At 38.3% G+C, this 23,466-nt stretch overlaps 1 protein-coding gene across 1 annotated transcript in view; it reads right to left on the reverse strand.

Annotated features, from left to right (window-relative positions):
* LOC150075401 (cell adhesion molecule Dscam1-like) overlaps positions 1-23,466 on the reverse strand; it is a 316,461-nt gene that overhangs the window by 36,575 nt on the left and 256,420 nt on the right. The window contains exons 17-18 of the mRNA XM_090389299.1: positions 4,663-4,900; positions 2,164-2,262 (exon numbers count right to left, since the gene is read on the reverse strand). Coding sequence (XP_090245425.1) covers positions 2,164-2,262; positions 4,663-4,900 — 337 coding nt within the window. The remainder of the gene's footprint in view (positions 1-2,163; positions 2,263-4,662; positions 4,901-23,466) is intronic.

The following is a 23,466-nucleotide window of genomic DNA, read 5'->3' on the forward strand; positions in this document are numbered from 1 at the left end:
AGTATTAGTATTAGTAATGGCCGCATGGTGCAAGAAAACCTATGGCTTATGCTGCACCCCATCACAAAAAAAAAAAAAAAAAAAAAAAACCGGAATAAAACAATGATAAAAAAAATAATAAATAAATAAATAAATAATAATAATTAATAAAAGAAAAGGAAATTAAGCCTATCATCCTATGCGTTTCCCTCACCCAAAGGTACTATCCAGATGATCTTTGAATTTCTCCAAACTGTCAGCCTCTACCACCCGTGTAGGCAACTTATTCCAATAATTTATAACTCGCTGGCTAAAATAAAACTTCCTGCAGTCCAATCTAAACATTTCCCCCTAACTTGAATTTATGTCTCCTAGTTCTAGCATCATTTATAATCTTGAAAATTTCGTCCTCATTCATTTTACTGATGCCTCTCAGAGCCTTAAACACCTCAATCAAATCTCTTCTAAGGTGTCTAGTTTCCAAACTCTGCAACCCACATATTCGAAGTCTTTCTTCATAAGGACGCCCTTTTGCCGATCTCACCAGGCGAGTTACCCGTCTTTGCACCCTTTCAAGAAGCTCGATGTCTTTCTTTAGGTGCTGTCTCCATACTTGAACACAGTATTCCAAATGTGGTCTAAAAAAGCCTTCTATAATGGGATTATCAAGTCCCTATCTCTACTTGCAAAAGTTCGATAGATCATCGATAGGACACCATGGGCCTTCCTTGCAATCTGTTTACAATGCTCGGAGAATTTCATGTCTGACCGTATCGTAACACCCAAGTCCCTTTCCTCCAGTACTGGGTTTAGTTGAACTCCACCAAGTGAATAAGTTATTTTGGGATTACTGTTTTCCAGGTCTAATACCTTACACTTTGTTGGATTAAAGCATAGCTGCCATTTTTCTGACCATTCCTGAAGTCTATCTAGGTCTCTCTGAAGAAGCTCAGCATCATTAAATACTCTACTCTAGAGTAGATTCAGTCTCAGCAGCGATTCTGGATGTCAGCTAATCTGGCGAGAGGTTGGCACACGGTATCGCCCCGGAAACATCACTGAAAGTGATCGATATGGCGGTCGAGGTGTTCTCGTCTGGGAAGGCGTTATCTTGGATGGACGTACACAACTCCAGATACTGGAAGGCGGTACTGTAACCGGCGCACGCTACTGTACTGAGGTAATCCTTCCCCATTTGCGTCTGTTCTGAGGCGTCATTGGCCCCGAGTTCGTGTTTATGGATGATAACGCCACACCCCATCACAATGCAGCTGTGATATTGTTTAGGAAAGTGAGGACATTGTTCGTATGGATTGGCCTGGCCGTTCCGCCGATCGAAATCCATTCGAACACATATGGGATGCTCTGGGGAGACGCCTAGCGGTACGTCCAAACCCACCAGAAAATGTTCACCCGCTGAAAATGGCGCTGACAGAGGAATGGACGATGTTACCGCAAGAACTTATTAACAACACTGTTCTAAGTATGGACAGGCGGCGCAAAGCCTGCATCGACATTAGGGGTGGCCATATCTCTACTGAGGACCACCTCTTCCCTTTGTTCCATCTTTGGCAGTGATGCATCTGTACCAAGGCAGCCAGTGCTATGTTGCCAACTTTGAAAATCCTTCTGTACCGCATTGTTTCTTTCCGTTGTTGTTTTCTTCATCATTTCTCTACCTCACGAGGTTCCTTTGGCATGCTTTTCCCATATCCAGGCCACTCCTTTGAGAAGATACAGGTGAAAACCTAACTGGTCCTTAAATTTTGCACACCAGTGTAGTTCTCTCATAGAAATTCCTTTTATGTGACTTATATTAAGGTTATTTTCGAATATAAACGACAGATGGGATAACCATAGAAAGTTTTCTTGAATGTATAATTCTCCAGAAATCGTAATGGGCTTTTTATATGATTAATTTTTACCATTAAAAGAATAAAATTTCAAGGAAGTTCGAGAGATGATCTGACATCTCGATGACAAGATCGCTTTCTAATAACCATTGTGATCTCGAAACCATCATCAGCGTTTCTTTATTAAGTCTATGGGCGTTGGCGGTCTCGCGAGAATCACTGTTCTGTTTACAGAATATCTTTCCTTATTATCATTGTGCAACTATTAAGACTAATTCAGACTAAGGGAGAATAGACAGAATTGGGGCGTTGCAATGACGACATTACTTACCATCAACGGGATTGGTGTCTGCAGGATCCCTCTGCCACTTCATAGTTATGGAAGAAGCGGTAACGAAGGTAACACCTAGTGCCGGAGGTCTTGGAGGATCTGTAAAAATTAAACAGAAAAACAGAAGGCACAAAAAAGTTCATTTTTATTTCGTGTGACAAGAAATAAGTGTATTTCGAAAGAAGGGTTTTGGCAAGATTTACGAAGGAGTAATGGCTTTTACTGTCAGATGGAGTCATGCGAGACTATTCGTTGAACATGAGCGTCGAGTTTCCACTGCGATCTACCTGGATTTATGAGTTCAATTAACAGTCCGAACCTGATAAAGAGTAACTTAGTTCCGAAAATTGACTCGCCCGCCTAATGGAATGTCCGGCGAAGTCAGATATGTCCAAAAGATAGTTCGGTAATTACTTATCATTCGTTCGTGGCATTGATTTGCAAAGAGCTATTATGGTACGTTTTCCTGGTATTGATCTGCGAAGGTTGGGGGCCCATTATGGCACTATTTCCGTGCACAATTCAGTTAATGGCTAATCCCAGAGGATGACAAATCACATTCGCTGCGTCACTTAAACCTCACTTGGAGGAAATGATGGTTTCCAAACGAACTGCCGTAAATCTAACCCGTCGCTTAGATAATCACATCCATCCTTCTCCCCAACGGCTAACATTATTCTTAAAATGCGTGTGTTGGGAGCAGTGTGATGGGCAGCTCTGAGGAGGAAGTTAATTCCCGCGATAACTACACACCGTGGAGTCTTCATACTCTCCTGTGTGGTTAAAGTCGCTGGATGGAACTGTCAGCCTGTCAACAAGCCCTGCCAAGTTCCGTCCAAACAGTAAGATTCACCCATCAGCCATATAATTACCAATTAAAACGATATTCCGTTGTCTTCGGAGAGTGTGACCCGAGCGCGAAGATGTTTGTGACGTGCAAAGATTCAAATCGTACTCGGTCAGCTGAATTAACCCGACTTCGCATTCCATTTCGAATTTCCCATCGCTCGTGAAATTTCATCTACAAAACAAAGCACGTAAAGTGTATTCACTTACAGATAACTGATTCTGAAATCCAATCGAAATTCATTAAAGAGGATTCTGCGCATTAGGTGTTTGAAGTGATTCCAGCCATTGCCGTATGCTTTAATTAGGAGGAAAATGCAGGAGATATTGAAACCAGAAAAGAGAAACTAACTTAAAGAAGATTTAGTGTTATCTACGAGTAAATACAGGATGATTCAAAATTTGTGGAACCCAAATATCGCTTATTAAACTTTTATCGCTCATTTTACTATCAGGTTAAGCAGTCTAGTAATTATATTAACTATAATGATAATCAATAATTATAAAAATTATGATAAATGTTGAAATTGTCCACCTTCTCGAATACATGTACGGTCTCTCTATGATATGAATGTCATTCTGTATGTTGGTTGGCTTTCAGTTCCTCCAACGTGCTGGGATTATTTTTATACACTTTGTTATTTGTGTGCCTGTTGTCTGGTATTTGCTCAATTTGTTTCGTTAAATTTTGCAACTATTATTGCTGTAAATATAACTGTATTCTGTATACAGTTAGGGGTTATTCTGTATAAAGTTTTAATAAAATTTAAATTTCTGTGGACAGATGAACTGAACTTAATAGTTTCTGAGTTGAATCTGTACAAAGTAACTTTATTTGGGTTTAAGTATGTTAGCACTTTTACGGCTGTTGTCTTCACCACATCCGTCAGAATGTAATAACTCAACTTCTAATGGATGGATTTTCGTAAAGTTTTATATTTAGATCTTTTAGAAAGATTTGTCGAGCCATTCCAAGTTTCAATATAATCAAACGAATAGAAACCTGGAAATTATTATTTCTTCGTATGCTCATCCATCCGTCCGCATGTAGTAACGTGACTTCCATATAATGGATTTTCACAAAATTTTATATTTAGATCTTTCAGAAAGATTTGTCGAGTTTCCCAAATTTCATTAAAACTGGACCAATAAAAATCCAGCAATTATTGTTTTTATTGCTTTTGCTTTTTTTTTTTTTTTTTCATGCAAATCACATAGATTATTTGTTAGATAGTATGAATCAGAGCTGTAATACTCAATATGTTCTACATTGATAATAATATTAGTAAATTAATAAGAGGAGTTTACCTCAATATAGTACGTGGAACACTTCCGTATGATACCCTCCAGGAATAGATTAATTTCTGGAATAGATTATTCGTATAACGTATATTGCAGCTGAAGCACTGGATATTATGTTTGCTGCAGTGCGTTGGTTGGAAGGATGACTGGGCAGTGTGGGGGATGCGCAGAAAAGAAAGTGTTCTCGGTTCGCGCATAAAAAGTCGTTACATTTCGCACGTTTTTTTGCTATAAATTAGCTCTTTTATTTTTGTACGAATTTTGATTCACCCTTTATTATTTATGCATTATATCTTATCTCTCTTCTTTACCTTTATAATGTTTTAACCAGAACAGTTGTGGCTAACTTACCTTCTTTTAGCGTTTCCGTTGGAATGTCGTCTGACGGCGGGCCGGCACCCTTGGCGTTAAAAGCCTGTACTCGAATTTTGTAGCTTGTCGACCGGCGAAGATTTGTAAGGATAGTTTGTGTTTTGGCATCATCCTTTATCTCTAATGTCTTATAGATGTACGGTTCCGTAGTTTCGACCTGTCTGTAACCGATGTAATAGCCCCGGATGGTACCAAACTGAAGTGTCTCCCCTGGTGGCTGTTCGGAAGAAACACAGAGTAAATTGTGGAGTACTTTTCAAGATAAAATAACATATAGCAGTCCGTACGCATTCCTTTTCTGTAATATATACAAGAAAGGATAGAAAAGAGACAAATGCACGGCTGGTGTTTATACAGTAGTTAGCAAAATATTGGAAATATGCCTTTTATATATATATATATATATATATATATATATATATATATACCGCCTTATATATATATATATATATACCGCCTTACAAATTAATATTTTTACGGATTATAGAGATTAGTTACTAACAAAGATATTGTATTCATTAGTTTTCAAAAGTTCTTAAAATTACGAACCAGTTACTGTAGAATTGTATACGTTGAAAGAGAAAGACAATTAACAAGAAAATGGATTTCCCATTTTTCCCGCAGTGAACACCATTATTTGAATAGAGAAAGATTTAAGGAAGATTAAGAGAGTCGAAAAAGAAAAAAAAATCCAACTAATCCTCCAATTTAATGATAGTGACAAATGGGCCTGGAGTACTGGGGTCCATAGTTTAACAGATATTTATTTAAAGTATACCCAGTAAAATAAAATAAAATAAAATATTTCCAGAAGCTTTCGGAACTCGTGTCCCTTTCTCAACTGACAGAATTTTTAAATACATTTAAAAATTCTGTCAGTTGAGAAAGGGACACGAGTTCCGAAAGCTTCTGGAAATATTTTATTTTATTTTATTTTACTGGGTATACTTTAAATAAATATCTGTTAAACCTCCAATTTAACTTCATTCAAGCTAAGAAAAGATCGTAATCTCTATTTTCCACTGCTGATAAGGATCTAAAAAAACAAAACCATAAACTAGGTAGATATGAAAATGGTGAGAATTCAGTCGTGTGCAGAAGAAAAATGGTACATATTCGCTAAAGGATCGCTATAATTAAAATTAACTGATAAAAGACGCAATCAAAACACGAAAAGTTTATTACAACCCGGATTAAGCCGTATGATAAGCGATTGTAGAAAAATGAAAGATAAACAAGAGAAGATTTGATAGAAGACTGTTATATAAACTACGCAGCTTTTTTCTTTCGAATTATAATTGAAAAATCGCACAAAATAATTTCCAGATAGATGATTCTAATTATGGTGCCTTTGGGGGGGGTCGTTTTTTTTCCCGCTTCTTGCGACGACAATTAAATGCATGTTTGCTGATGTAGTAGAATAAGCAAAAGTATCAGTCGTGTTTGTTATACGTGATAAAAATTATCTTTGATTGCATTCTCCTATTTCCAACTATTTTTCATTTCTCAGAGACGCGCCTATCGATTTTCATCTGCTAAGCGCGCGCGCACACACACACGGATATATGGCTTCTCATCTATTACACTGCACTGTTGGGTTTCACTTAACTCGAGGGATAGTGTGGCATCTGCTTTTCAAATGAGCATCGATTGCCGTGTTATTATTTACGATGTGAAGAACAGCTCATTTGACCTGCCAAATACCCAAGAGGAGCCCTGCGTGATTACGTATTCGTAGACAAACTTTTCGCCATTGTTTTGTAGAACCTTGACAGTTTAAATTGATCGTAGATCAATTTATATTTATGGATTCGAGATGATAAAGGTTTCGCTGTATCCGATCATTTGGTTGAATGATTTTTTCCCCAGCCAAATAAATGCCACACTTTTAATAAATCTGTGTATGCCAACTCCATATTTCTGCTGCATGAATTTGTACATTTGTATTGTAGAAATGAATACTTGAAATGAAATGAATGGTCAGAGATGTCAAATATATGATGCGGGAACATATGGTGGATGATGCGTTAGAGCATCTGTCACACGTGCCATTAAAGGGTGAATTAAGTTTCAGCTTTAGTTTTCCATTGTGATTTTGTTGATTGGAGAGCAACATTATCGAGGCAAAACTTTTCAAATTGTTTTTGAGGAAAGTCTGTGGAGGTTTAACTTAAAAAGTTGAAGTGAAAACTCGCATCATTTTTTGTTTCTGGAAAAAAAAAAAAAAAAAAAAAGCCAAAATTAAACATGATAAACTCAAATGGAAATGCAAAGCAGACGACGCTTTGGCTACATTTCACAAGATCATACGACAGAATATTAGTCGACTGACAATATATGAGGTGTGATCAAAAAGTTCGGGAGACTTGTATCTTGAAATTTCAGCGCCGAAGCGAGTTGCGACTTGTAACATGTTAGGCGACTCGTCTATACAGGGTGTCTCAAAAATATTGGTATAAACGTTTAAGGGAGGTAGGTAACATCTAAAGGAATGTGAATCGCATAGGAACCCATAACCAGAAACGTCATGGGAAAGTAGTAGCAGAGGCACAAGAAGCAGAAATGACACAAGACAGTAATTAGTGGCAAACGTTTATTTGACATAATATTAACAATGCAGTACGAGATGGATGCATTTCATGATGTTACAACAGATGCTCGGAGGTTCCACCATGAGACGCGATGCACGCGTGACACCGACGCAGCATGGATTGGCAGACACGGTCGAACACACCTGGAGTTTCTTTGACAGTAGCAGCAGTGCAGACGAGTCTCGCCACGAGATCCATTTCCATCTCTACAGGCGATTCATACACGATAGATCTGAGGGGCCCCCACAGAAAGAAACCAAGGCTCAATAAATCAAGTGAGCGTGGAGGCCAGGCAATGGGTCCACCACAGCCAATCCATCGACGCCCAAAACGCCTGTTCAAATGGTCACGAACACACCTTCCGTAATGGGCAGGCGCCCTGTCATGTTGAAATCAAATGTTGCGTCTCACATTTGCTGGAACATCGTCAAGTAACCCTGGTATAACTTGTTCAAGAAAGATCCGATATTTAGAAGAGTTCATGTGGGATGGTAACAGGTATGGGCCGACTAAGCAGTCACCGACCATACCTACCCACACATTTATTGCGAAGCGATGTTGTGCCGCATGGGGGCGCAACCGTGTGGGCCCTCTGTTAATCCATACACTAGGTGCATGTCTGCCAGCTCACAGTTCGTATATCGATGCATGCTCTTCGTGCGGGGCCTACTGCTTGAATGAGTAAACCAGCAATTTTCCCTCTCGCGAACTGATGAACAGCACCGTGTACCCACATAATCTGATGTTTCCAGTTATGGGTTCCTATGCGATTCACATTCCTTTAGATGTTATCTACCTCCTCTAAACGTTTGTACTGTACCAATATTTTTGAGACACCCTGTATATGAATCACTGGTTTATCTGCAGTCATTCTGAAGTATCGTGCGTTGAAGGTGTTTTATGTGTTTCGTTGGATATTTGACTGATCAGGGAATTTATACAAAATTTGATTTTACTGTGCAGGGAATTTATATCAAATTTTGTTTCAAAAGGGCAACAGAAACCCACGAAATGTTAGTTAAAAATGGCTTTCCAAGAAGTAGCTGTGTGTCGTTTGAAGACTTTTTAGTGGTTCGAATTCGCTTATCCCTCGAAAATGATTCTGCTTCCCGTCCGCAACTTCAAAAACCAGTGGTTCAATCGCTTGTGTTTGTGATTTGATCACGTGTGATGGACGTTTAACCATCCGGGAAGTCGCTAGTGAAATTCATATTTCTTATGAGATATGTCAATTTTATGGAAATTTTTATGAATTTTATATAAAAAAATCTAAAATCGCAGCTGTGATTCATGTTCTATTGAAAACTGCGCTTTAAAAATCGAAATTCTCTATATAAAATAGATGGTATTAAGTTATATTTTAATCTAAGAAACCTGGCATTCTTTACTGAACATTAGACTTATCCATCAAGAGATCTCATCATTGTGCTTAATATTAGGTATTGTTGACATACGATTAGGCTTAGATATCAGTTGTACTCAACTGTTGCTTTACTCATCTAGGAAACGTTACATATGCCATTATTCGTCTAGCGTTTCACTATTAAGCCGGGTAAGAGCTGTTACCTTACTTTTCAAACAGCCCTTTGTACGTAAAAATTACTAAAATACAGTGTAAATGTTGTAAGCATTAGTGTGAATATTAAAATGGCACAATGATGCTAGGAAGCAAACTGCAACAACCAGAGAAAAAAGAATAACTCATATTTTTCCCATCGTCAAAAAGTGCCTGTTGAATTCTTCCTTGAATTTATTAACTCTCTGCCTTGGCCACTTCTGCAAACAATTTATTCCAACGTCCCACAACTCGCTGCCCGAAGGTAAACCTCATATGGGCAAATCTGCTATCCCTGTTCCCTAATATTATATAGTTGTACTCCCTGGTTCTTGCCTTTCACCCATTCATTTTATTAATCTCCTCAAGACCTTATACACCTCAATCAGATATCCTTTAATGTGTCCAGTTGCTAAACTCTAAAGATCATATTTTAATTTTAAGTTGTTAAAATACTGTCTGTCGGTTACCATCATTAGAATGTAAATTAAAAAAAAAAAATTAAAACAGCCGAATATAAGTGTAAGGAAAAAATTAAATGACAATTAAAAAATTGTGTCATTTAGAATATTGATAGTTTAACCGTATAGAAACAATTGGATCCGGTTATCAGAGACCAAATCGGGAAAGAGGTTAGAGAATGTATGATGAAATAGTTCAGTTTCAAATATTCACATTTTCTAAGGTCCTTTTGTATAGGTTTCGAAGAATTCTTTGTTGCCTACACTGTACAGACAAAGAAAATTATTCGGCTGAGTCATACACATTCTCATTACGACAGGTATTAAATTACGTACAGTAAGTTTGGCAAAACGTGTGTAGCATACAACGACCTCTGCTGTTCGTTCGGGTGGGTTGTCGTGCTTTAATGCTTGCAAGTGTTTCGGAAGAAACTCGGACATCGTTCACCGATTCGGACGTGAGCGTCTGGCACGGTGACCTCAGTAAGACGCACAAATATCTAATACAGCGATGTTCGCGTCATAACAACCGCACTTTGAAAGAATAAATTCTGTCCCCGCAAACCTGGCTGGTGTTGAGAAAAGGATCGGGTATGTTGTGTATCGGAGCGCACAGCCTTCCTACGGTTGGCCTGAGCATAGCTGTGTAACATATGTTACCCTCACCAGACTCTGTACAACGCGCGCGCGTCTAGGCTACGTGCTCACTTGCGCAGGTATTGGAGAAGGAGCCAGCTGTTGTCGCTGTGCGTTGTAATCGATCCGCGTAATGCTAGCGTAGGTAACCTTGCCTCACGATGACCGCCAGCGTTCATTACCTAATCGAAGCCGAAAACGCGGAGATACGAATCTCTTGTGTGTCCGTAATCCGCATAATGTTCCTGCACTTCTCCAAAGTTGGTCCGATCCAGCGGAGTTACAAGTAGTAAGAACTTTGGGGAGTATGGTTACAGTGTGCGAGCACACGCTCCTAAGCGACAACCTTGCAGCTTACGAGCAGAATAGTTTGGTGGATATACAACACTTGCACGAGTTAGAAAACAGACTTCCTTGTTCGGCAGACGAAAGTTATGCGCGTCTGCAGATGGCCGCATGGTCGATTTACTCTGAACTTTCCCCGTGCATCGCAAAAAATATGTATTTCTCTTTTTTTATTATTATTATTTATTTAATCAAAATTGAACCAAGATGGCCCCGCCCCTGTACTACCAATCAGTTAGAATGTTAATTACCCAACAGAGATTTGATAACTAGAAAGAATTTTGTTCTCTTTCAAATAAATTCATGTGGACTTTATAACTCAGAAATCGTCCACAGGTCATCACATAAAGTACAGGGCAATGCAATGACAGATGAGAATAAGTTCTTTACGACTGCTACTCAGTGAACACAAGTTAAACTAGAAGGGCTCGAACCACATATTCGAGCCCTTCGAATGCCAAATTTATCAGTACCCTTCCATGTAGTCAGGAATGGTCAGGTACCAAGTGAAAACGGGAACAGCACTGATGAGCTCCACACACCACTGTAACAATGCAGAAAGACAAGACACGCTGACTGTCTAGATTTCCAACGGAAGGAAGTGTTCGACAAGATCCTCTCCCGATATGTTTTGCAGCATCCATTTCTAAAGTATTAAATATTTGTAGGGAGCTGGATGAAAACATCCTTTCCAGAGATGCAAGCCGAAGTAAGTGGCTTGCTTTCTGGAAAGGAGATGCAAGCCACTTACCTGGCTCTCCTTAGCCCAGTGCAGTGGTGTCCAGCCTTTTTCCGTATAGGGGCCGTATTCAGAGTTAGAATTTTTTTCGCGAGCCGCATTGAATGATTCGAGAAAAATTAAGTGTGTTACATTTTCACTGAAGGTACTCCGCATACACTTTTGTGCAGCCACAAAGATCAAGCAGAAGGCGCGCCATAATTGGAGTCCGGGAACATTTTGATAGCAACATACAGACCTCGTACACACAGACGCTTCTGATGGGGCATGTGCATATTTGAAACAAAAAAAATATATATATAAAATAAAATAAAATAAATAAATAAAAGAAATAGAATTCACGACACCAACACGTGGCTTTGTAACTTCAACACTCTCACATATTCGCCGCAACGAGCGCCAGTCTTTTTTAAATTCGTTTATTTCCACTTATTTTAGCGTCGAATGTACACGGTTCTTGAAATAATTAAAAAAAAAATTGAAATGCTGTTGTAGTTCACTTTCCGCGTGGGCCTTATAAAAGTTATTCACGGGCCAGATATGGCCCGCAGTTTGGACACCACTGGTCTAGTCGGTACCAGAGCACATGCCACCCACTGGCTTCTGCTCTTGGCCCGTGGAGGCGAGCCCGAACGGGAAATCATTGGGTGGATAGAAACGTTCCAAATGTATCACGTATTGATAAAATCCCACCCTGTTATCCATGGAACAGGATCATAACAGGCAGTCATCCGAAGAAGATCAGGTCAAGTCAAAGACTGCACAAGATTGGTGTAAACGGTATTCAACTAGGAATTTATTTTATACTATTAACTATTATTATATATATATTTTTATTTGATTTTTAAAATTTGAATTCTGGATTCAGGGTTATGAAGAAATTTTCTTATAAAATGTATTTTATAAGAAAATACATTTAAGAGGATGAGTTTTATAGATTGTTAATGATATATTTAAGAAAAATTATTTTGTGAATTTTGAAAAGTTCAAATTATTCTTGAAAAATCAAAGCAGACAGGTGAAGTTTCTGAAACACAAACAAACAAAAAATCCGCTCGGTTCAATTAAGGAAATATACACTACGGTGAAAATCTCTGTCTACAAAATTCAAAGAGGATCTGTATTTATGAAAGAAAAAAAAAAAAAATTGAGAAATAAAATATTGTGGGTGCAAAAATTTATTAATATTTTATGCAAAATACAGTAAGTAAGGCGAAAAATTAATATACAATATAAATATACAAAAATTTAAAAAGTTCAAAAAATTATGATCCTGTTAGGAAGATATAGTGGGAAATGCATTTAATAAAGGTAAAGCGGATGGAAAGTCTCCAAAGTGCTCATGTTATAAACGTATGAGAAGCAGTATTTCCTCCAATATGCGTTTGTATAAAAGTCGGAACTGTGATTCACTTAATAATGGTTTATTTATAACATAGGACAATAACCGGAAGTTTATTTCATACTTTACCCACATTCTATACAATATTTGGATCCTCCACTTTGCCGGTAACATATGCAATAAAATCCAATGTAAATATAAAATAAATAATATATTAAAAAAAACCCCTAAAAACATTACACCCAATTTGAATACCATTAAGAATATTTACATCAAAACGATATATACACTTTCAACCCATAATTTTGAGGCATTTTTCCTATACATTCTATTTACATAATCCTTAAACGCCCTATAATTCTTTATGGAGGCAAAAAATTCACATGGCTGCCAATCCGTTGCTTCAATTTCCTGAAGCATTTGTGTCCTCTCCTGCTCAAAAAGCACACAGTCCCTCATAACACTCCGTATCATCTATCTCACCGCATAAACATAACCCAGATGGTTCCACTCCCAACTCATATAACCTCTTACGGAATCAGTCTCCTGTTACCACGATTGTTGGTCGCAGATCTAAGTCAGGCCAACCCAAACAATTCCTTACTATTGTAACCACATGCAGAAAGGCATAAATGATCCACCTGGCCCTTTTTTGGGCCAGGAGGCAAACATGTTCGGGCTCCTACTTAATTAATGAAAATTGCAAAAACAGGAGACAGCCAAAGACGCCGAGCCTAGAGGCAATTGCCTTGCCTGCGTACATGGTAGCTACGCCGCTGGATCTACCCATTTTCGGAAATGGTCCACCGAGTTTGTCAAATTGTCAATTTTCAACTGAATTCGCTTCTATTTATTCTTCATATATTGTCTGCCAATATACCTTACTATGATCTGACAAAGCACATACTTATAATCTATAATTAGTTGGAATGTTCTTCAACTTAGCATATTCTAAATACCTTCACATAAGTATCAAGTCGGCAGGCACTTTCCCAGCCATAACATCGGGTCATCCCCAGAAGGGCAAATCTCTGGGTAGAGATCAGTTGTCTCTTAACTGTTACTAGCTCTGTGCCCCCCACTCCTCCAGCATATGTTAGTATGGGTTCAAAAATACATTAATAGAGCAGCTCAAGATACCTTCCTCTCAATCCCCCCTCCACTCTACTCTTACATTTCTTCTAATTTTAGTATAAATAATTTTCACTGTTTCTTTAATATATTTTTCGTGAGGGACAAAGGTCAGTCTCTCATCCAAAACAACACCAAAATAATAGAGACATATTTCAAAGACATTTGAAATTTGTCTCTATTTAATAATAGAAACACAGTATTTCAAAGACCTGATGAGAGAGCGAAGCTCTATTCACACTGAACTTCCTTTCAACGTTATTGTATACGACTTAGCGACTAACAGCTCCAATTTATTCTCTCTTACCCATTCATATACTTTATCCATTAGTTTACCTTCTCGTTTTTCCTTGAGTTTCCCTTTATCAGAATCATTAAGTCGTCAGCATAGGCAAAGGGTTCCGAGCCTTCCCGCTGTCCACTTGATAACTCTTCTATTATAATTCCACAATCATCCATTATAATTCGGCAGTAACTCATCCATTGTAATCCCACAAGGTTCAACAGGAGCCACTGTGGAGATCTTCAGTGAATTCAATATTCATTTCCCAAGGTGAGACTTCATGTATGAGGTTAGATTCCAGATGAAAGAGACATAAAATGGAATGATCTTAAGATACCAGTGAAGATACTGGACAGTGACATCCGACAAGCTCCTGGCTTATGGATCAGAAAGCACCAAGTGTGTTTAAAATGATGTTGAAAGTGAGCTCTCCATCCCACACCAGTCCAAGATCAAGGTGATCACAGCGGGTTTTGACTGAGATCATCTTAATATAATATCAACGGTATTTACGGTTTCTTTTTTGTAATTGGTACCTGAGCTGATTTTGAATAATTTATATATGTATACAGTAATTATATACAGGGTGATTCACTACCAGTGCGACAAACTTGCAGGAGGTGTAGGGGCCACAAAGATGAATCGGAATCACATAGCATTGCAGGGTCCGAAATGCCTTCATCATGCGGTAGAGGACGTTGAACGGGAGGTCGCATGAACAGCGATCCCGCTGGAAGTCAGCATTTGCGAACCGTTTCTGTTGAAGAAACCAAGTAGCAAAAGTCCTCCGGAGTGGATAATCCGCAGGCTCCAATGATTGGACGCGTTGCAGATGGTATGAACTCATTTGGTTTGTTGACAGTATCCTCCATACAGTGGATTGGGAAATACCCAATCGTTGGCCTATCGCTCGAGTACTCGTATTCGGATTGCCTTCTGCAAGACGTAGGACATTCTCCTCATTGTCTGGCGTCCTCGTCGTTCGCTCTCGATTCATGGTACCTCTCGTGAAATAACCAGTCTCACGTAACCTTCTGTGCACACGTGCGAAAATCGTATGACGAGGAGCACGCCTGTGCTGGAAACGTTCCTGGTACAAGCGCAGAGCGGCGCGCCCGTTACAGTCCGCAGCTCCACACGCGAGGTGCATGTCGGCCAGTTCAACGTTTGAATACTCGTCCATCCTACTGTCTCGGGAACCGGTTCGCAAATGCTGATTTCACGCGACCTCCCGTTCAACGTGTTCTACCTCATGACGAAGGCATTTCGGACCCTGCAATGCTATGTGATTCCGATTCGTCTTTGTGCTCCCTACATTTCCTGCAAGTTTGTCGCACTGGCAGTGACTCACCCTGTATATATAGGGTCGTTATTAAGTTATTTTCCACTTTTAAAAATGAATAATTCGAAAAGCATAGGTCGTATCGGATTCCACTTTTAGGCTTAGGAATTAGGTAGCCTTCTTTAGTCTTTTTCGAAACCGTTTAAAATTTGATACTGTTGTTGACGAGGAAGCCTTGAGATATTTTTCTGTCTTTGATACGCTTTGGGGGCTGCAATAATATTATCGCCATTTGTGTAATGAAGTTTAATTAAAAGTGCTTTATCTTTAGGCAGTATTTTAAAACGAACTTGACTGGATTTCATTACTTAAATTAGGGCTACAGCTTCAAGCTTTTTATTCTTGACGATGAAGAATCAAATAGTTATTAAAAGAATCGTTATCAAAGAATTATTAAAAGAATTGATGAAGGATCGTTATTAAAACGAATGACTCTGATCCCAGAGTCATTTACTTTTAATAACGAACACAAAATCTAATATGTTTATTGGAGTGAATAAATCCCTTAGCCAGTGGTTCGAAATTTGACCACGAAATAAATGGGTGGTCAATTTTTTTTTTCTTTTATTTGACACATCTTAAATATAACCTTCGTTGCGTTAACTTTTGCAGTCAACCGTCAGGGGACGCTGTGGTCCCTTCATTGACGACGACAGTGCTCATGTGCTCTTTAGAAACTACAGCTGTTCACGTAGTCAACCTTAAGTAGCTAATATTGTTTTTAATCCGATAACATTACCCAATAGGCGAATCCATTAAAAACAAGAGACACTGTTGTGACATTTTGGAACTTACTGGTTCCGAAATCGGTCGTTTCCATCATGAGACAGCAGGTAGCCGTATTTAGCAACCTTGTGTCGAGCGGAAAACACATTTATCGAATCTTAACGATAGATCCAAGCAGGGAGATCGGAAGAAAGCTTCCGATTGGAAACGTAACTTATATTACGTGGATATTAAGCACTTATAGAAAGGCTACGTGAAGCCAAGCCAATATTATAATATGGTAATTATAATAATATTGGACGATCATTTGAAATGGTACCTACCCTTTTATTAATTTCAAATGTCACCGTTACTGAAGAGACCACAGCTTCCCTGACGGCTGACTAAAAAGTTAACTCAGAGAAACGTTATATTTAAAGTTGTTTCAAACATTGCAATATATCTGCTTTTTAAACATCTCTTTATTAATTGTTGTTGTTGTGGGATTTTATGCGCATCAGCGACTAAGGCCATATTGCTCCGTGTTTAGTGTCTGTAAATTGCGTGCGTTCTCTGGTCGATTTTCTGTTTGCTGAACGAAAAACCAGAGTTTTTTCTGGGAGAAAAAGCCATGCTGTCCTCGCCTGAGACCGACTAACTCAGCCACGTTGTGAAAAAGATCCATTTTAAAACTTGCTCATATAACCGATGGGGACCGGAACTCAGGTCTTTTCTACCCGGTGTGGGAGAACGGTGATCCTACCAACTGTGCTACCAATGAGGTCCTTTATTAATTATAATTTTTGTATTGTTTAAAACATACATTGATTACAATTCAAAAATGGTTTTGCATTGCAACCTGTAATTTTTGAGTTATTAAGTTTTAAAAGTGAGAATTCTAAACAAGCCATTCCAAACTGTTTTTCTCCGTTACAGTTACATTTTCTCCATACCGATATAACTAAACTAAATGAAGTGATGTTCTTTTCAGATAATTTGACCTTTTATCTACGTGATCCTTATGAAAAGTTGTTTTGGTAACTTGACCATTTACGACGATGAGGTTAGTTTTTCTAACGTATCAAACAATAAAATCTCATACCTGGTCACCTCTATTCGATTTAAAGCATTCAAAAATTGTACTGTCGATAATGGAGGATGGACATTGTGATTGACAAAAATTGTAGAGTTCTTTTATTGGTGAAAGTTAGTATTAGTAAGGCCAAAGGACGTAAGGAAACAGATTTTTTCGGCCTCAGTGACAAAAAAAAAAAAAAAAAAAAACCTCCGAATATTCATATTATTCCCATTTCCACAAGGAAACTTAATTTCTCCTTTTAACTTTTTGTCACGTTCACTGCCTCAGCAACTTGGGAGACAACTTATTCCGATGTCTGACAACCTGCTGCCCATAAGTGAACTTCATGAGATACTAATCTGGTTGCCTTTCTCTGAACCCTCTTCAGAGGTGGGGTATAATATTTCAAATGCTGTCTAACCATCTTGTAGCCATCTAACAAAGGTCCTATAAATCACGGGCAGGCCACCCGTAATTTATAGCGATTCAATCTGACAATTTCACGTCAGATTGAATCGCCTAGGTCTTTTTCGTCATGAACCAGTTTTAGCTTCTCTGTCCCTAGCTTTTAGGTGACTCCAGGGTTTCTTTTCCCCAAATGGCTAATCTTACAGTCATAAGCATTAAACTTTAGTTGCCATTCCTCAGATCGAAGTCGTTCTGAAGTAATATGGTCTAGCTCGAATTGTTAACCATCCTCCAAATCATTAGCAAACTTAGAAAGTTTCCCTTGGATACCTTCATTGATATCATTTATGAAAATTAGAAAGAAGAGGGGACCCAACGCCGATCCCTTGTTTCACTGTTTAGATGTCGCACATTTAATTTTTCGCAGCAGCCATTGTAGGATGGTGAGAGTTCAACGATCGCGAATCTATACACGAAGAATCTAGAACTTTTTTTTGAGGCATCTTCATGAAGAGGTTGTCACGTGACAAAATAGCCTTTTTTTTTTTTTTTAAAGAAGATAATCGCACTCCAATTTTAGTCAGCGTCACCAGTTCCATCGTCACATTTCCGATGAATTTATCTATAGTGTGTCGATTACCAAATGTCGCCCTATTTGCATCCAGCAGAAAAGTTCATCCGTTTGTCAATGATTAAACCACAAACTTCTAGCTGAAAGAGACTAATCAATAAGTACAAGAATAAAAAAAAGGGAGTGCCAACATTAAAAATCCTAGCGATTAATAAACCTTTGTTAGAGCTGAGGGAAGTGTAATTAGGAACAAACAATCACTTGCCATTTTTATAAATTACAATTAGTTTGTCTGAAAGAAATAAATGGTAGAAATGATTAATGATACAAAACACTGGGACACATTCATCTGGAACTAATTCTGGTGCCTTACCCCTTCCGCAGTGGACGAGATAACTTTACACTATCTGATGACGTACAGTTAACGCTGTGCTAAGTAATTTCGTGTTTCGGAATTAAGCTTATGAAGTTGATGAGGCATGTGGTAATAATGGTTGCAAACAGCGAAGAAAAACTCTTCTATTAACCCACTCGTCCAAAAGAACACAAATTATTATTGAGAAATTGTTGATAGTGAGGTGAGTAATTGTTGAAATGAACATTGTTGGTTTACTGACGTTTGAAATGGGCTGTTGTACGCATGCGCTCTTGTAACACGCATTTTTCCTTTCTTTATCGACATCCACATTTTGACGTTTTCTAATAATACTGCATGTAGTGTTTACGGTACAAGCTATTCGGAATCAATCGAAGGGCTGCGAAACAATATATTCACTGCTTCCACATAATAGCGAATGATATATTCCGTCTAGGTAAGCATTTCTTAGGCGATGAAATAACCTCTCGCATTTTTCTTGGGTATTTGCATCTAAAACGAAAATCGCATTCCTCGCGCAAAAGGGAAGATGCTTTGGCATTAACATCAGTGCGAGAACGTGACAGCGTTAACAACGAAAGGAGAAGTTCGAGTAAGGGATAGTTGTAACGAATGTGGGGTGTTTAATGACGGTTTACGAAAAAGGGATGGAATTCAGCGCACGCTAAAATGGTAAATATGTGAAATGCTTTTATAATCGCCGTGAAAAGTGCTTTCAGTTCAAATTCAGCAAAAGAAAAAAAAAAAAAAAAAAAAAAAACGAAAGTTAAAACTGAAGTGAACAGAACGAGCACGCATGCGATAGTAGTCAGAATCGTAATTGCGATCTATTGTATCGCCCAAACTAATTTTACCTAGATGGCGCTGTATGCAGAGTGGAGCTATTCATTTTGCGATTGGCTGACTTGATATCAGACGACTTTGCGTGTTTCGTCGATCAGTCTGGGCTGATGACATCGTTAGGCTTAAGTGCTAATTGTTTCATGAGACTATAATGTTTTTGCAACGGTCGCTAATGCTGGGTTGTCCGCTTTCTCGTGCACTTGCATGCCGTCTTGTATTGACTTGACAGAAGCTAATCCTCTTCTGGAGAGTTAGCCTCTTGCGGTCGATGTGTGTGAGGAGAAAGCTTGCAATCGTAGAAGAGAGGATTTTTGCCTTTTTTTTTCCCTCCCCCCTTAGGGAAATCATCGATGAGTTTAATAGACTGGCCTAGTGACACGGAAATTTCTACACCATCCTAGAGAGAGCTCAAGTTGTCTTCTGAGAGATTACATTGCCTGTTCTAGCAGTTCGCTAACAAGCTGCTTCGAGATACACCACCTTATTGTGGAAATGGGTTTGCCAAGATCTGATTAGCAATATTTCATACACACGACACAAACGATATCGGTGGATAAAAATGAAACTTCTTTAACCAAAACTAAAGTCATTTATCAAACGAACAGAATTTTCAAACAAAAAGATGCTTTTAACCCTTCAAATATTCAATGGAACTGTTACATGAATTGCAATATTTTGATATTCATCAGTGTTAGGAGTGATCTATTTTTATTTGCAACGACTGCCACTAGAGGGAGACACCAACTGTTGTATCGAGAATAACCAAAAAGAAACAGTTAAATATTTATTATTTTAATTTTAAAGCAATTTTTGTCTGGTTACAGTGTTTAAAATAAGTTGGGGTGCAAAAGTGGGATACTTTTTCTGCTTGAATTTTATACGACATGAAATTTTACTAATTATTAACCAAATTATATTAACACTTGCATATCATGTGCGAAAATTACCGCCAACGGAAATCAAGTTAAACTTGTGAAGTGCTACCGCTGCCTGCACCCAAGTATTAATTAAATATACATGAACAAACTAAACAGTTCAAATTAAACAGCAAGAGTCGATACTCATCCAGAGAAATACAACAGCGTGGAATCCTGCAAAGATAGGCTCAACTTGCAGTCCGAAATAATGCACAGCCATGCATAAATCCCAATAGAAAATACCGGAACCCACTCCAAGATGAATAACAATATAAAAGGAAGATTGGAGGAACCACAGTAATGACTTAGTCAGAAGGCATCATCCATTGATTGGTCGCCTGGCTGTTTCACCAAAGGATTTTCAAAAGAGTTTTCAGCAACTCGAGGTAGGCATGTTCCAGACTGTCTTAACAGAGCCATGTTGTGTAATTATATATCTTCGGGTGTGTTTTACTAATATTCAACAAAAACGCTAAAAATTAGAGAAGATACGTTTCTTTTTGCTACTTGTTAACAGCTTTTGAACGGCTGGTTATTAATGAACATTACTCTGTTTAAACGGATTCTTTATTATTTTACCATACTGTGTGGAACGTATTTTAGTTGTCAGAAGGCAAATTCTGGGTTTTATTTATTGCAGCAGCTTTAGCTACTCAAGAAAACGGTTAACATTAGGGAGAGTTCATTTCCCAAATCACAGCGCTTCCGTTTACTTCTAAAAACTTCTGCCGGTAACGACCAGTCGTTCATTTAACAGACAAAGAAAACATACGAGTTTTACGAAGTGAAAGAAAATCTTTGAAAAGAGCAAAACATAAGTGTGATATTGATCGCTCGATTCCCCTCAGTTCGCTTAATTTTCTCAAGTGAGGAAGAAGAAAGCACACTAACACACCACACGCTAGAGAGCAGAGAGAAAATACTTGACATCGATTTAATAATATTGAAAAGAACATGACTTTTGAGCTAATGGCTTCTCCTTATAACTTTTTCCCTTTTTTTATTTTTTTACACTACACAAACGATATAATTCATGCTTTATCCACTTTCTTAAACTATTGCTCTCAGTCTCTCTAAACGGTCTATTTTTCTGCCATACATCTTACGCTACCGTTTTAAAATGCACAACGTGTTAGCGTGTTCTCCCCCCCCGTCCCCTGGTAAAGTCATTATTTGCACACGTCACCAGCAAATAGCAAAGACATTTTGTTCCATCACAGCTATTTGCGCAGTCTAATGCCGAAAGTTAAAATGCGTTGCAGTAGTCGGAATCTGCCCTTTTTCTGCTAATGAAAGTTCATTACGACCTTCATTCTCTCACGATCCTGCCTTTTATTTATATCAATCTCTTTTCCAACGCGAGCATTTGAATCGCAGTCATTTAGCTTTATTGGGGATTCTTATCTTTTAATTCACTGTCGCTAGGACCTCGCCATTGTCGATAGCGAACTAACCAACACGAGCACATCTGGCGTAACCGCTTGGTCGCACGAATTCCATGCAGTACCTATCTACCTTCCTCACCTCCTTTCATCGATCTTCGTATATATAAACCTATATGAGAACAAGGGATGCGTTAAACACACCTGTCGCCCTTTCTTCGAGCATCTTTTGTTTGACATTCGCACATATTTCATTAAATGAGTAATCAATACGTTAACCGAAAACAAAGCAGACGATAGGTTACATACAGACGATAAGCAAGCCCACTTTTTTTCCCCATTACATTAACATTTCATTTTATATTTCCCGTTGCTATTATTTCTAACTTCAACAAGCTTTTTTTATTGCTGACTTTTTTTTTTAAGAGACTTCAGCAATTTAAATTCGTACTTTAATGCCGGCTTGAAAAAAAAAAAAAAAAAAAAAAATGCTTGTAACATATTGTACTTTGTACCCAGCAAAATTTTGTATCCGGATGCAGTTTTTTCTTGTTTGCGTTTTGGTGTGTGTGTGTGGAATATATTGTTTTTTTTTTTACTGAGATTTGGTCGTAGGCTCTGTAAATCACCTCTCAGCAACTGCAAAGTAGAGCACGCGAACAAACACAACGAGCTTACTCGGCAAATCACGGGAAAACGCGTTAGCCAGCGCGAGAATGACAAGTAAGAGAAAACGTACGTCTGCTTCACTTTGTCGTCTATACGATTAAATAATGCGTCGTTAAATGTTGCATTTTGTTTGCCCTTCACCAAAACGAATTAAATACCGCATTAAGGAAAATTTAATTGTGAGGAAAGGAGTTTTTTTTTTCCCGCTTCAAAAGTAAATAGTAAATTTTATAAAACGATGTTTCGAGGTTTTTTCTTCTGCTTAGGTTTTTACCAACTGAAATATCAATATAATTTATAATATGCGATTACTGTGGTTTATTGTGAATCGTTTATGTTTTTCGGTGAGGGGGAATAATTTGAAAGAGGGTGTTTATTTTACAATTATGTATTTATTATTTATAGTTGTATTATTTCTTCACCACTTTGATTATCTTTTTTTCTTTAGTTTGTTCTATCTCTCTATACGTACATTACCTTATCTCTGACAGTTTTGTTACAAAGACAGACCAATTGTGGCCTGTTTGTCTCCCCTCAAAACACTAAGCCCACAATGCAACCTGGTTGCTACTTTAATTCTCGATGTGGTCAGAAGATCAAATAGACATGGCGGGTGGGGGGGGCATTCCTTCGTAGGTAGTACCGCCGTCCTTCCTTCCTACACCGGGTGTAAAAGACCTAAGTTCGAATCCCGTCGATGATGTGAGGAATTTTTATGGGCCTTTTTCATAACGCTGAGTTAGTCGGTCTCATGCGAGGGTAGCATGATTTTTTCTCCCGGAAACTCGAGTTTTTACTTGACAAAACAGAAAATCGAGTATAGAACACGCAATTTACATGATGCTCCTTAATTGTTGATGCTCCTACTCCAACAACTATTACTACATTCCCATTATTCTTATCTACGTTTACTTTCAGCTTATATTATTATGATATTTATTTTCAATATTTGCTTTACCGTCACGCTTCACCAATAATTTGTTAAGCCTTTGTGTTTTTAGAGTTCTGAAAAGAAAAAAAGAAACACTAAACCAAGCTATGAATATCCTTCTCATTTGAGGTTAAACTTGGTAAGGAACGAATCTGCTCCTATGTACCAAGCCACCTAAAAATAAATAAGACAAAACAGAGCAACACACCTCCAACAACGCGAATGCAACACCCAGGGAAACGTTGTTGTTGTAGGATTTTAGGCGCATTAGCGACTTAGCCCATATTACGTTATTGTATTATGTCTGTAGTCTGTGGATTTCGTTTTCGTTGTGGCCGATTTGGCTGTTTATGGACGAAAACCCGAGTTTTCGGAAGTAAAATACCACGAAACTCTCGTCTGAGACTGACTGACTCAGCCACATTGTGAAAAAGGTTCATCAAAATTCCTCGCGTCATTGATGAGATTCAAACCTGGG

The sequence above is a fragment of the Mastigoproctus giganteus genome, chromosome 14 (genome assembly GCF_048544385.1).
Source record: "Mastigoproctus giganteus isolate SK-2022 chromosome 14, ASM4854438v1, whole genome shotgun sequence".
Lineage (NCBI taxonomy): Eukaryota > Metazoa > Arthropoda > Arachnida > Uropygi > Thelyphonidae > Mastigoproctus > Mastigoproctus giganteus.